General features: G+C 44.2%; 1 protein-coding gene across 1 annotated transcript in view; it reads left to right on the forward strand.

Annotated features, from left to right (window-relative positions):
- Positions 1 to 13893, forward strand: part of CHN2 (chimerin 2) — a 476488-nt gene that overhangs the window by 245320 nt on the left and 217275 nt on the right. Inside the window, exon 3 of the mRNA XM_069729934.1 lies at positions 5510 to 5565. Within this exon, the coding sequence (XP_069586035.1) occupies positions 5510 to 5565 (56 nt within the window). The remainder of the gene's footprint in view (positions 1 to 5509; positions 5566 to 13893) is intronic.

A 13893-nucleotide genomic window follows, 5' to 3' on the forward strand; every position in this document is an offset into this window, starting at 1 on the left:
AACCTGTGCATCCAGTTCCTTTACTTTCTTCCCCAACTCTTCAAAGTCTTTGCAGATTGTCGGTAGGTCCTTCCTTGCGGTGTCATTGGTGCCAACATGTATCAGAAGAAATGGGTGGACGTCCTTGGAGTTGAAGAGCTTTGGTATCCTATCGGTCACATCCTTGATCATCGCACCTGGAAGGCAGCATACTTCTCTTGCAGTTATGTCCGGTCTGCAGATGGCTGCTTCTGTGCCTCTCAGTAGTGAATCTCCCACCACCACCACTCTTCGTTGCTTCTTGGCTGTACTTTTTGCTGTCACTTGTTGCTGTGTGCCCTTTTCTTTTTTGCTTGCTGGTATTGCTTCATCCTTAGGTGTGCCATCTTCATCCTCTACAAAGATTTGATATCGGTTCTTCAGTTGTGTGGTTGGTGATTTCTCCATGGTCTTCTTGCTTCTTTTGGTCACATGCTTCCACTCATCTGCTTTTGGAGGTTCTCTGACACTTTTTTCACCTTCTGTGACCAGTAGAGATGCTTCTGTTCTGTCTAGGAAGTCTTCATTCTCTTTGATGAGTTTCAAAGTTGCTATTCTTTCTTCCAGACCCCGCACCTTTTCTTCTAAAAGGGCCACTAGTCTACACTTCTGACAGGTGAAATTTAATTCTTCTTCTGGTCGATCTGTGAACATGTAGCACATGCTGCAGCTCACCATGTAGGTTGTCACATCTGCCATGTTGCTCCTAGATCCTGCTGACTTGCTGTGTGTTTTCCTTCTTGTGTAATCTACTCAGCCAAGCTCTCTTGCAATAATGTCCTACAGGCAAAAATTTGCGCGCCTTACGGCGCGCGGTTTGGTGATTCTTTCCAAGCAGCTGGTCCCGGCTGTACCCAACGATCTTCTAGCTTAGGGAGACTCTTCGCTTTTCCCAGAAGGCACCTGGAATATGCAAATTAGCCTCCTCAAGCTTGAATCCCTGGCCTAGAGAGGGGCCATGGATATTAACCCCCCCGGGCTACAAATACCAGTCCGCAGCCGCCCCAGAAATGGCGCATCTATAAGATGCGCCAATTCCGGCACTTAGCCCCTCTCTTCCCACTCCCATGTAGCGGTGGGATATGGGGTAATGAAGGGTTAATGTCACCTTGCTATTGTAAGGTGACATTAAGCCGGGTTAATAACGGAGAGGCGTCAATAAGGCGCCTATCCGTTATTAATCCAATAGTAAGGGTTAAAAAAAACACGCACACATTAGGAAAAAAGTATTTTAATATTCTTCATTTCACCATACTTACCATACTTCAGCGCCTGCAAAAAACGTAAAATAATAAACCGTATACTACCTTTCCGCCGTAGTCCAATTAATAATGAGTGTCCCACGACGATCTCCCCTATAGAACAGTGACATCGGGTGATGTCACTACTCTATAGGACCCTCAGTGACACACTGACAGGAGACAATGGCTCCTGCAGTGCATCACTGAGAGGTTACCTTAGGACAAAGTCTCACTTTATGGCAATTGCTGCCTGGGAAAATTCCTCATACAGCAATGGCATAAAGTGAGACTAGGGACTTTTTTTTTACAGCGGCGGAGGAATACAGTGGTGGAAGGATACCTTCCTGCCGTCATTGTGTTCCTGGAGCCCCTGGAGAGCAGTCGCATTATCTGATGCTGCTGCTCTCCACGGGAGATCGTCGTGGGACACTCGTGGATTTCTGCGGACAGGGAGTATATTGGTTGTTTGTTTTTTTCATATTTTTTTACAGATGACACTGGCTTCGGGGAACAAAATGACAAGTAATGGTGAGTATGAAATCTATGTTTAATGTACTGTATGTCTATATGTATGTAATGTATGAATGTATTGTATGTAGCATGTATGTAGCATGCATGGAGTATGTATGTATGCAGCATGTATGTAGCATGTATGCAGCATGTATGTAGCATGTATGTATGGAGTATATATGGAGTATGTATGGAGTATTTTTATTTTTTTTTCATTCAACACATTAGCCGGATGATGGGACTATTACTGTCCCATAATTGGCTAATGTGTCAATCACTGTCATTGTAGCAGGCATCGTCTGATGGGACTTGTAGTCCCATCGGACGATGCTTGCATACACTCATAGAGACCCCCCCACGCCGCACAGACGCCCCCCACGCCGCACAGAGACCCCCCCAAGCCGCAGAGACCCCCATGCCGCACAGAGACCACCCACGCCGCACAGAGACCCTCCCACGCCGCACCGAGATCCCCCACACCGCACAGAGACCCCCCCCACGCCGCACAGAGACCCCCCCACGCCGCGCAGAGACCCCCCCCACGCCGCACAGAGATCCCCCACGCCGCACAGAGACCCCCCAGCCACACAGAGACCCCCCCAGCCGCACAGAGACCCCCCAGCCGCACAGAGACCCCCCCAGCCGCACAGAGACCTCCCCACGCCGCACAGAGACCCCCCCCACGCCGCACAGAGACCCCCCCAAGCCGCAGAGACCCCCACGCCGCACAGAGACCCCCACGCCGCAGAGACCCTCCCACGCCGCACGGAGATCCCCCACGCCGCACAGAGACCCCCCCACGCCGCACAGAGACCCCCCCACGCCGCACAGAGACCCCCCGAGCCGCACAGAGACCCCCCCACGCCGCACAGAGACCCCCCCCACGCCGCACAGAGACCCCCCCACGCCGCACAGAGACCCCCCCACGCCACACAGAGAGGGAGAGCGACACAGGGGGAGAGTGCAGTTTACCGGAGATCAGTGGGATTGTGGGGAGGCGGAGACACAGCAGGAGAAGCACACGGCAGAGTGTGAGAGCAGAGGATGTCTGCCCAGAACCTGCAGTGCCTGGAGTACAGAGGAGCAGTCAGTGCTTCTCTCCTGCGATAGAGAGCAAGTGGAGCTCAACAGATAACACTGGACTATAATAAAATGGCAGCTAGTCACACCTACAGCAGTGAGTTCTGCAGCCCACAGAGGCGTGCCCAGCTCACTGCTAATGCTGCTGCAATGTTACAGATAGGGTCCGAGCCGGTCTATTATCTCCTATGTCCATGGGGTGCCGTAATCTGACACTGAGAGTGACGTGCTACTGCTGCAAAACCAAGATGTCAGCCCCCAGTGCATTCTTTCTACTCATATATCACACGAAATCTGTTTTACATGCATTCAAATCTGGGTTATAACAGCATGTTATGCTACATTACATTGATTAATTAATGATCTACAAACGCGGTACCTTCCCTTTAAACTTATTTATAACATATACAGTAGTTATTCTACTATTGTCAGGCTTCCTATACAGACATTTAGCTAAGTAATACTATCATTGTCAGGCATTTGCATAGAGCGATAATGTAATGAGTCTGGTCCCCCAGAAAACAATAATCTGAACTCTTAGTTACCATAGAGACACAACGCTGATGCTCATTTCTGTCGTTCTCTTGCATCCCTGAACCGTAATGTTTTCACAGTGAAGCACTTTCCTCTTAAGCTGCAGTTTTTTGCTCGGAAACACTTATCTCAGCCATCGTTGGAGATCACTCACGGAGATAAATTCTGCTTTGACGTACGATTCACCTAATGACCTAAGCCCCGTTCACATTTTGTTTCTACGGTGCGTCTAGAGGTTCTGTCTCAGTCTCCATGAAAATACGATTCAGACAAACGCCCAATGGAGCCATAGGCTGACATGACCTGAACGGAGTTCAGTTGAACTCAGTTTATGTGTTTTTTTTCTGAAAGATCTTTTCAGACAACGGAAATATAGGAGCCCTAATGGTGGGTGTGCAGGAGTAAGATGCGCCAAATTCATTAAGAGGTGCACCACTAAAGTGACATAACTCTTGAAGAACTTGTCCGGCGGGTTTTCTTTAAGATTCTTTAAAGGTTTTTTTTACACAATCATCTGTGATCCTGTGCTGTCCTGTCTGTATACTCTCTTTCGTTCTTCCCCTGCCCAGGAGCTGTGGTATGATCAGACCTGTACGGTCAGACACGGCCATTAGACAGTACACAGTAGGGGCACATTTATAAGATTATCTCAGCACAGGAACATTTAAAAAAAAAACATCCAATTATGGAAATTAATATTATTCCAAGATATATTGATTAAAATGAACTTTTGTTCATGGGAAAACCCCTTTAAGTATGATGATTTCTTTACTGACCACAATTCCAGTCCGTGGCAGCTTCTTACAGACTACATTTCCTATAATGCTTTGCACTAGCTTCTCAGTTAGCTTCCGACCTGCCTTCTGTACCTCCCTGATATTTTCTTAGCTCGCCCACTTGTCTTCCCAGAGTTACCACATGTTTGAAAGCATTAGCATAGGCATATGTGTTAGTGAATCTGAACGGCATCTGGACCAGCAAGAATATGCTCAGTGTAATAAGATCCTTTTTGACCAATGTAGATGATGGCACAGAAGACTTTCAGTTAATTTAGCTACAAAGAATATTGGATGAAATGGACAGTACATTATCAGGAAAACACAGGCGTAGCTAGTGGTCCGGCTCTGGGCAGGGAGGGTGGGGGGTGCAAACATCTAGTTGGGCCCATAATCAGGTAACGTTGATTACAACTATGGTGGCGCCATATAAACACCTCTCCTCCAAGCCATGCAGCATAAGCTAGCTCTGACATGGGTTTCAATCGGGACCCAGATTATAAAGGGAATGGGAGTGGCTAACTGAGCTCAGCTCCGATCCCATACTCCCAGAGTTCCCAACATGGCCGATTAACCCCAGTTCTGCCAAAAGAAATTAGCAGCATTTAAAAAGAAGGTGAAGTGCTTATTTTCAGTGAAGGAGTAGGAGCAATCAAACTTTGCGGTCTTCTGGCTCCTCTCTGTTGTGGTAACCCCTGTGACAGTGAGTGACAGATGTAATTTTTAACATAGGAACACCAATAATGTAGAGAATGCTGAAAGGCAGGCACCTTGAAGGTTATCCACAATGTATTTGGCACTGCAGAAAACAAAACATACAATTTTATTCCCAATGATACTTTCAACTTTGGTTCAAACATGATATAAACAGAAACTGATAAGGGTTTATAGGAAGAACTGGTATTTAGAGCATAAGTCTTTAAAGGGACACTGTCACCTGAATTTGGAGGGAACAATCTTCAGCCATGGAGGCGGGGTTTTGGGGTTTTTGATTCACCCTTTCCTTACCCGCTGGCTGCATGCTGGCTGCAATATTGGATTGAAGTTCATTCTCTGTCCTCCATAGTACACGCCTGCACAAGGTAATCTTGCCTTGCGCAGGCGTGTACTATGGAGGACAGAGAATGAACTTCAATCCAATATTGCAGCCAGCATGCAGCCAGCGGGTAAGGAAGGGGTGAATCAAAAACCCCCAAACCCCGCCTCCATGGCTGAAGATTGTTCCCTCCAAATTCAGGTGACAGTGTCCCTTTAAAGATTATTTTACTTAATACATTAGCCCTTTTGGAAAAATAATAATACAAAGATTGAGAAAGATTGTAATATATTCCTGTTGTCAATTATCTGTAGTATATCAGCTGCAACAAGAAGCTCCAAGACCCAGAAGAATCGTATCACCACGAGAGGTAAGTCTTCAATCGTTTTTTAGGAACTTTTAAAAATAATTGACAAAGATTTGATAAAGATTCAGTATATAAATAATACATAGGTGGAGATATAGGCTAACACATATATAGGTGCATCTGTTAATATATAGGTTTGTGAAGTGGATTAGAGCATTGTGTAATTTTAAGTTTGGATGATGGTTTGTTGTATACTCTCAGTGTATGTGCACACGTTGTGGAATGGTGTGCGGATTTTTCCGCACTGATTTTGGCAAATCCGCAGGAAAACAGCCCTGCGGAATTACCGCAGATTTCCACGGTTTTTGTGCGGATTCCACCTGCGGTTTTACACCTGCGGATTCCTATTGAGGAGCAGGTGTAAACCGCTGCGGAATCCGCACAAAGAATTGACATGCTGCGGAAAAAAACAACACTGCATTTCGGCGAGTTTTTTTCCGCAGCATGTGCACTGCGAATTTTGTTTTACATAGGTTTACATGGTACTGTAAACTCATGGAAAACTGCTGCGAATCCTCGCTGGTCGCAGAGAGCTAGGCTAAACCGCCAGCTTCAGGCGTGCCCCGGCCGGAAGTGACGCCAAAGCAGTGGTGGAGTGTAAAAGGGGCGTGGAAAAAATGTGACGTCACACAGCTAGACGGACGGGCACGTGAAGGGACAATGCTAACTAACGTGTTTCGAAGAATACGATCCTTCTTCGTCAGGCCCTTCGAAGCTGGTGGTTAGCCTAGCTCTCTGTGACCAGCGAGAAGGAGGAATCCAGCAGGGGAGAACGCTCCTGCACTAACCTCCAGCCCCATAGTCCTACAGCGTGGGATTGAACACACACCAACCATCGGGAGTTGATCGGGAGGTGACCATAAGGCATCATTATATTTATTCAATGTGTAACGAAAGAATAAATTGCAACTGATGCCATTATATTGCTCCCTGATTATCAAAGCAGTACAACCCTCTTTTCCTCAGTGCAGGTATACAAATCTCCCTGTGTCCATCTTTACCCTGTACCTAGCAACGTATTTTATCAGCGCGGGTGACAATTTTTATATACTGGTATATTTCTATATATATATATATATATATATATATATATATATATATATATATATATATATATATTAACCCCTTAGTGACCGAGCCAAATTTTTGAAATCTGACCAGTGTCACTTTATGTGGTAATAACTCTGCAACGCTTCAACAAATCCCAGTGATTTTGAGATTGTTTTTTCGTGACACATTATACTTTATGATAATGGTAAATTTTGTTCAACATTTTTTGTGTTTATTTATAAAAAATATCAAAAATTTGAGAAAAATGTTAAAAAATTAGCAATTTTCTAAATTTGAATGATTATCCCTTTAATCCAGATAGTCATACAACAGCAAACCATTAATAAATAACATTTCCCACATGTCTGCTTTACATCAGCACCATTTGTAAAATGTTATTTTATTTTGTTAGCATTTTAGGAGGTTTAAAAATGTAGCAGCAATTTTTCATTTTTTCAAAGAAATTTACAAAATTTATTTTTTTAGGGACTTATCCATGTTTGAAGTGACTTTAGGGGTCCCATATATTGGGAAACCCCCAAACTTGATACCATTTTAAAAACAGCACCCCTAAACATATTGAAAACTGCTGTCAGGTAGTTTATTAACCCTTCAGGTGCTTTACAGGAATTAATGCAAAGTGGTATGACAGAAATGAAAATGTGTATTTTTACCACCTAAATGTTGCTAACTTCTAAACAGATTACTACATCCATCAGACTCTAAGGCCACTATTTGGTCATGAATGGCCATGGCAAACATCAGGACCATAAAATCATGATCTGAGGGCACCAATTGTGACAAAGAAGAAGCCCCCACACTCTGTTAACCATTTATAATGATGTAGTCACTATTGACAGCAGCATCTAAGGGGTTAAACAGATTTAGATGGTGCAAATACTGATCGTGGCTGGTACAGCAAGTTGTCAGCTATAGTGTACAACCGACAGATGCTGAATTGTCATCTGTATGGGGAGGCTATTCTCTTATATCTCAGGTCAGTTAAAAGACGTATTGGCGGTCATTAAGGGGTTAAAATAAATAAAATAAAAATGTAAAGTGTTTTTGTAACAACAAAACACTGTTTCCACTGTTTTTTATTGTTGCTTTCAACATGCAGAATTAAGCTTACTAAATAGTCTTTATTAAACATATTCTACCTTTATTATTGCTGTAGAGTCTACGTCACTTCAATGTTGGTTCTTCTGCTGGTTCTGACATAGATCCAATATCACACTTCTCATGGCTATGTCGGCTATATTCGCTCTCCATTTGTCTCTTGCGACAGTTTTCATACGTACTGGAGACACTTACACAAGAAGACCAATTTAAATATATGGGTATGCCCACATGTCCATGTGTTCCCATGGACCATGTGACCCAAACATAGACATGTTTGGTTTTTTTCGGCAGCACGGACGTCAATACGTGTGCCGTCCATGTGACACGTACTGGAAGAGAATGCAGAATAGAAATGACAGATAAGGTGTTAGATGTGCAACGATAGAGAATAGATAGAAAGATGATGTTTGTGAGATATATAAATAGTGCTGTGTGATTTGAACTTTTATGTTTTTTTTTTTAATTTTTTTTATATTTTTAAACACTTTTTTTTTCTTTTGGCATGCTTCAGTAGCCTCCATGGGAGGCTAGAAGCTGCCATAACTCGATCGCCTCTGCTACATAGAGGTGATGCACAGATCACCTCTATATAGCTGAATTACAGCATTGCTATGAGCGCCGACCACAGGGTGGCACTCATAGCAATCCGTCATCAACAACCATAAAGGTCTCGAGGAGACCTGTGGTTATGATGGTAACGCACCGATGACCCTCGATCACGTGACGGGGGTCAGTGGTGCGCATATTTCCGGCCCGGTGGCTGGAAGGGCTTGTTAAATGCCGCTGTCAGCGTTTGACAGCGGCATTTAACTAGTTAATAGGCACGAGCGGATCGCGATTCCTCTGGGTCCTATTGCGGGCACATGTCAGCTGTTCAAAACAGCTGACATGTCGCGGTTTTGAGGTGGGCTCACCGCCGGAGCCCACCTCAAAGTGGGGGATACTGCCAGCTGACGTACTATTCCGTCAGCTGGCCGAAAGGGGTTAATATCAGCTCACATGTGTATGCTTAGCCTTTACTGGTTAAGCAGACAGCTTAGCCTCTGCTCTTCCCAATTATCCTGGTGCTTTGGCAATCGGGGTAATGGTTTTGGGGTTGATGTCAGCTGTGTAATGTCCGCTGACATCAAGCCCAGAGGCTAGTAATGGTGAGGCGTCTGTCAGATGCCCCCATTACTAACCCCTTAGTCAAAAGATATAAACACACACACACAAAAGTCCTAGAGGAGAGTAGTCTGCAGGATCAAGGGCTATGAAAATAAATGAAAATTACAAACACAAACTAAAGCTACAACATTTTTAACTCCAGGTAAGAGCTAAGCTATGTTTTTCTCCATGCCAAAGGTGTCCAAGGACTTTATGAAAGACTTTTCCATCTCAAGTTTAGCTCTGACACATTTATACTCTCAGAATATAAAATAAATGATGAAAATAACTAGCATCTTTCTTAATGTGACATGACAGGCAGCAGTCAGTGCTAATGTTGGATGACACTGGTGTTTGCAAATTGTATAAATGTAAGATAAGGTTCCAATCTGAGCTTTATTAGACTGCAGTCAATTTCTATCTTAGACCACTGTATCACGATGCACAGTGAAGTGCTAGACTCCCTAAGACACAGCGGGTGCTAGTGCCAGTCCTGGTTATACAGCATCTTCACAGCCACTGAACATCAATATTTCATTTTGAATAATACATTTTCATAAGCTTCTGCACTTTCCATCTTTTTTCTTTACTGATAAATGTTTTATTTTCCAAAAGCTGTCTTTTTAATTTGTGATTTAAAAATACATTTTCAAGGGCTAACAATTCTTAAAACATGTATATTTTATTGCATAAATTGTCATTTCCCACTTTTATGGGATTTTTCTGGACATCTTTCTTCAAGGGTTTGCAAAGTTATAACTAGGTCTTCTGGTGGTCACAAGGTATTGTTATGTCACGTGACTGCACCACAGGGCCGGTTCCAGGTTTTTGTGGGCCCCGGGCAAAAGAGTCTCAGTGGGCCCACATACCTCGATTCATGATGCACAGATACAGAGGAGAAATATAAATATACTACACAGGGCCTAGCCTTCCCCCTCATCCTTCACATAGGCAGATCTGCACACACAAAATACGCAGACATGCACACACACACAAAATACGCAGACATGTACACATACAATACGTAAACATACACACAGTACGCAGACATGCACACACATACAGTACTCAGACATACACACACTTACAGTACGTAGACATGCACACATACAGTACATAGACATGCAGACATGCACACACATACAGTACTCAGACATGCGCACACACAAAGGAGGCAGACATACACACTTACAGTACGTAGACGTGCACACATACAGCACATAGAAATGCACACAAATACAGTATGCAGACATGCATACACATACAGTACGCAGACATGCACACACACACAATACGGAGACATACACACATACAGTACGCAGACATGCACACACACAGTACGCAGACATGCACACACATACAGTACGCAGACATGCACACACATACAGTACGCAGACATGCACACACATACAGTACGTAGACATGCACACACATACAGTACGCAGACATGCACACACAGTACGCAGACATGCACACACATACAGTATGCAGACATTCACACACAGTACGTAGACATGCACACACACAGTACGCAGACATGTACACACACACAATACGGAGACATGCACACACATACTGTACGCAGACATGCACACACAGTACACAGACATGCGCACACACACAGTACGCAGACATGCACACACACAGTAACACAGTACGCAGACATGCACACACACAGTACTCAGACATGCGCACACACACAATACGCAGACATGCACACACACAGTACGCAGACATGCGCACACACAGTACGCAAACATGCACACACACAGTATGCAGACATGTACACACACACAATACGGAGACATGCACACACATACTGTACGCAGACATGCACACACAGTATGCAGACATGCACACACAGTACACAGACATGCGCACACACACAGTACGCAGACATGCACACACACAGTACGCAGACATGCACACACACAGTACTCAGACATGCGCACACACACAATACGCAGACATGCACACACAGTACGCAGACATGCACACACACAGTACGCAGACATGCGCACACACACAGTACTCAGACATGCGCACACAGTACGCAGACATGCACACACAGTACGCAGACATGCACAGCACACACAATACGCAGACATGCACAGCACACACATACAGTAAAATACGCAGACATACACATACAATACGCAGACATGCACACACACATACACAACACGCAGATATGTACATACATATATTTGAAGACAAATACACAAAAATACATAAATATATACAGTCACACACACTGATATACACACAGATATGCACATCATACATGCATACACAGACAGACACAAGCCTCACTCACCTCCCCCTGGCTTGTCGCTTATCAGGCTGCTCTGGCATGTGGCTATGGAGGGCGCGCTGTTTGATGGCAGTCAGACATGGCCGCACACAGTGCACTCTGCAGCTGTGTCTGCTACTAATTGATGCGGTCAGGCCGGCACTGTGCCTTTAACTTTGCTTGTGTGTTTGCCCTGCCGCATCATTACTACAGCTGCAGAGTGCACTGTGCGCGACCATGTTTGTTTAGTGACGGCTGAGCTCAAGTAGTGCCGAAGCTGCTGGGGGAGCAGCCAGGGCTCCCTGGTGTCCCGGCCACCAGTGGGCCCCCCATTTGTTCAGGGCCCCAGCAGTTGCCCGGGTATGCCGGGTGCTGACGCCGGCCCTGCTGCACCACCTAACCATGCCAGGCTCCAGAAGGTTGGGAGTTGGCATTCTACTTCTACCAACTACTTACTAATACTAGTACAGAGCAAAAAGAGGTTACTAATTCTGAATTCAGACGTCTGTCCCTGAACCAACAGCTTCATATATACCTACTAGGCTGTTAGAAACTGCTAATCCTCAGTTGGTCTTAGCGTTGTGATCCGCGTACAGACTGTGAAACACAGACATCTGAATTCATTACTTAAGTTTTCTGCTGAATTGTCCCTAATATGTCAGGGAATTTTGAGTTAAAGCCCTTTAGTGACAGGTGAATGTTAGTGTATACATTTTGAGTAAAACACTTAGGAAAATATTGGTGTTGACAATTTATAATCTAATCACATATCATATAGATTACTGCAAGGAATTTCGAGGGAAACGGTTACTTCAAGGTAAAAATAGAGGGAGACTGCAGGTGCTACTTAGGGGAGATATACAGCACCTTGAAAAAGTATTCATATTTACACCCACAAACTGAAATGTTTTTTATTTGGATTTTGTATGGCGTACCTACACAAAGTAGCAAGGATTTGAAGTGTCAAGGAAATGATACATGCTTTTGTAAGTATTAAAAATATAAATCTGAAAATTGTGACATGCATTTGTATTGAGCGCTCCGTAAGTCAATGCTTTGTAGGACCACCTTTTGCTACAATTTCTGCTGCCAGTCTTTTGGGGTATATTTCTACTAGCTTTGTACATCTAGTGGCTGAATTTTTGGCCCGTTCTTCTTTGCAAACTAGCTTTCGCTCAGTGAGATTGGATGGAGAAGTCTGAACAGCAGTATCAAGTCTTACCACAGATTCTCCATGAGATTTAGGTCAGCTTATTGTTCTGCTGAAAGGTGAAACTACGCTTCGGCCTCAAGTACTTTGCAGCATCTAACAGGTTTTCCTCCAGGATTGCCTTGTATTTAGCTCCATCCATCTTCCCATCAACTGACAATTTTAGAGGGGACTTACACAGACAATAAAGACATTACAGAATAAACATAACTCAGATATCAAAAGAAGTTATGTCCCTGCTCGCAAGCTTACAGTCTATGAAGAAATAGGGCAGACACAAAAGGTAAATGGTAAGAAGTGTTTGTACTGTACTGTCCAGCCATCAATATAACAAATGGGGTATACACATAACGCTGCATGTACCAGTCACCAGCCAGTATGGGTACAGTACAGACACAGAGGGATATTAAGTGCATGGAGAGAGTGTGATTAAATTGTATGAGGATCATGATTTTGAAGAAAATGTTGTGTGGGCAAAATGGTGATAGTTACGGTATATAAGTGAGGTGGGGCAATAGGCCAGTCTAAAGAAATGCGTTTTTAGGCCATGCTAAAAACCGTGGGCATTGGGGAATTGGTCGAATTCCCCTGGGTAGTGCTTTTCAAAGAATTGAAGCGGCATGCAAGAAGTCTTAGAGAGGGGAATGTGAGGATCAGATTATTGAGGATTTTAGTTTTTAGTCATTATTAGAGCAGAGGGAACGGGTATGGTGGTAGACTGAGACGAGGGAGGAGATGTAGGGTGGTGCTGAAACATGGAGCTCATTATGGGTGAGTGTGATAAGTCTATATTGAACTGTGTATCAGATGGGCAACCAGTGCAATGACTGGTACAGGGTAGAGGCATCGGTATAACGGTTGGAAATGATTATGATCCTGGCTACTGTATTCAGGACGGATTGGAAAGGGGAGAGTTTGGTAAGAAGGAGACTGATTAGTAGAGGGTTGCATTAGTGCAGACAACCAAGGAGCTGTATTAGAGAGCAATGCAAAATAGGGTCTTATCCGAGAAATATAGTAACCTCCCGCGTAGCTAAAACTCACCTGTTCAACCTGTTAAAACGGCATCTAATATATAATTGCCTAGAATACTACTTCCTGCAATTTGTGCCAACTTCCGTGGCTTTGTCCGGAGCTAATGTCCGGAGCTAATGTCCGGAGCTAATGTCCGGAGATAAGTGACGTCAACAGTGTCCAGTGTCTGATTGGTTGCCGCCTGCTGCGAGCGACCAATCAGAAACGTGCCGTACTGTGACACACTCCGCCCGCCATTTTGGTGTGATTTTTGAATTTTTACCTCACAGCAAGTTTCTACTGCGTGGAGGCTGGCCCAGTGACGTTGCTCTTCAAGCTCCTGCCGAATTTCGTCAAAAAAATGATAATACCATTTACCAAAACTATATATATTTAGTTGTGAAGTGGTTCAGTGACATTTTCACACCAATTTTGAACTTTTGTTTGGTGTTTTCTCCATATACTGCCTATTATTTTTGTTCTTTCTTACTATTAT

The sequence above is a fragment of the Ranitomeya imitator genome, chromosome 6 (genome assembly GCF_032444005.1).
Source record: "Ranitomeya imitator isolate aRanImi1 chromosome 6, aRanImi1.pri, whole genome shotgun sequence".
In the NCBI taxonomy this organism is placed as follows: Eukaryota; Metazoa; Chordata; class Amphibia; order Anura; family Dendrobatidae; genus Ranitomeya; species Ranitomeya imitator.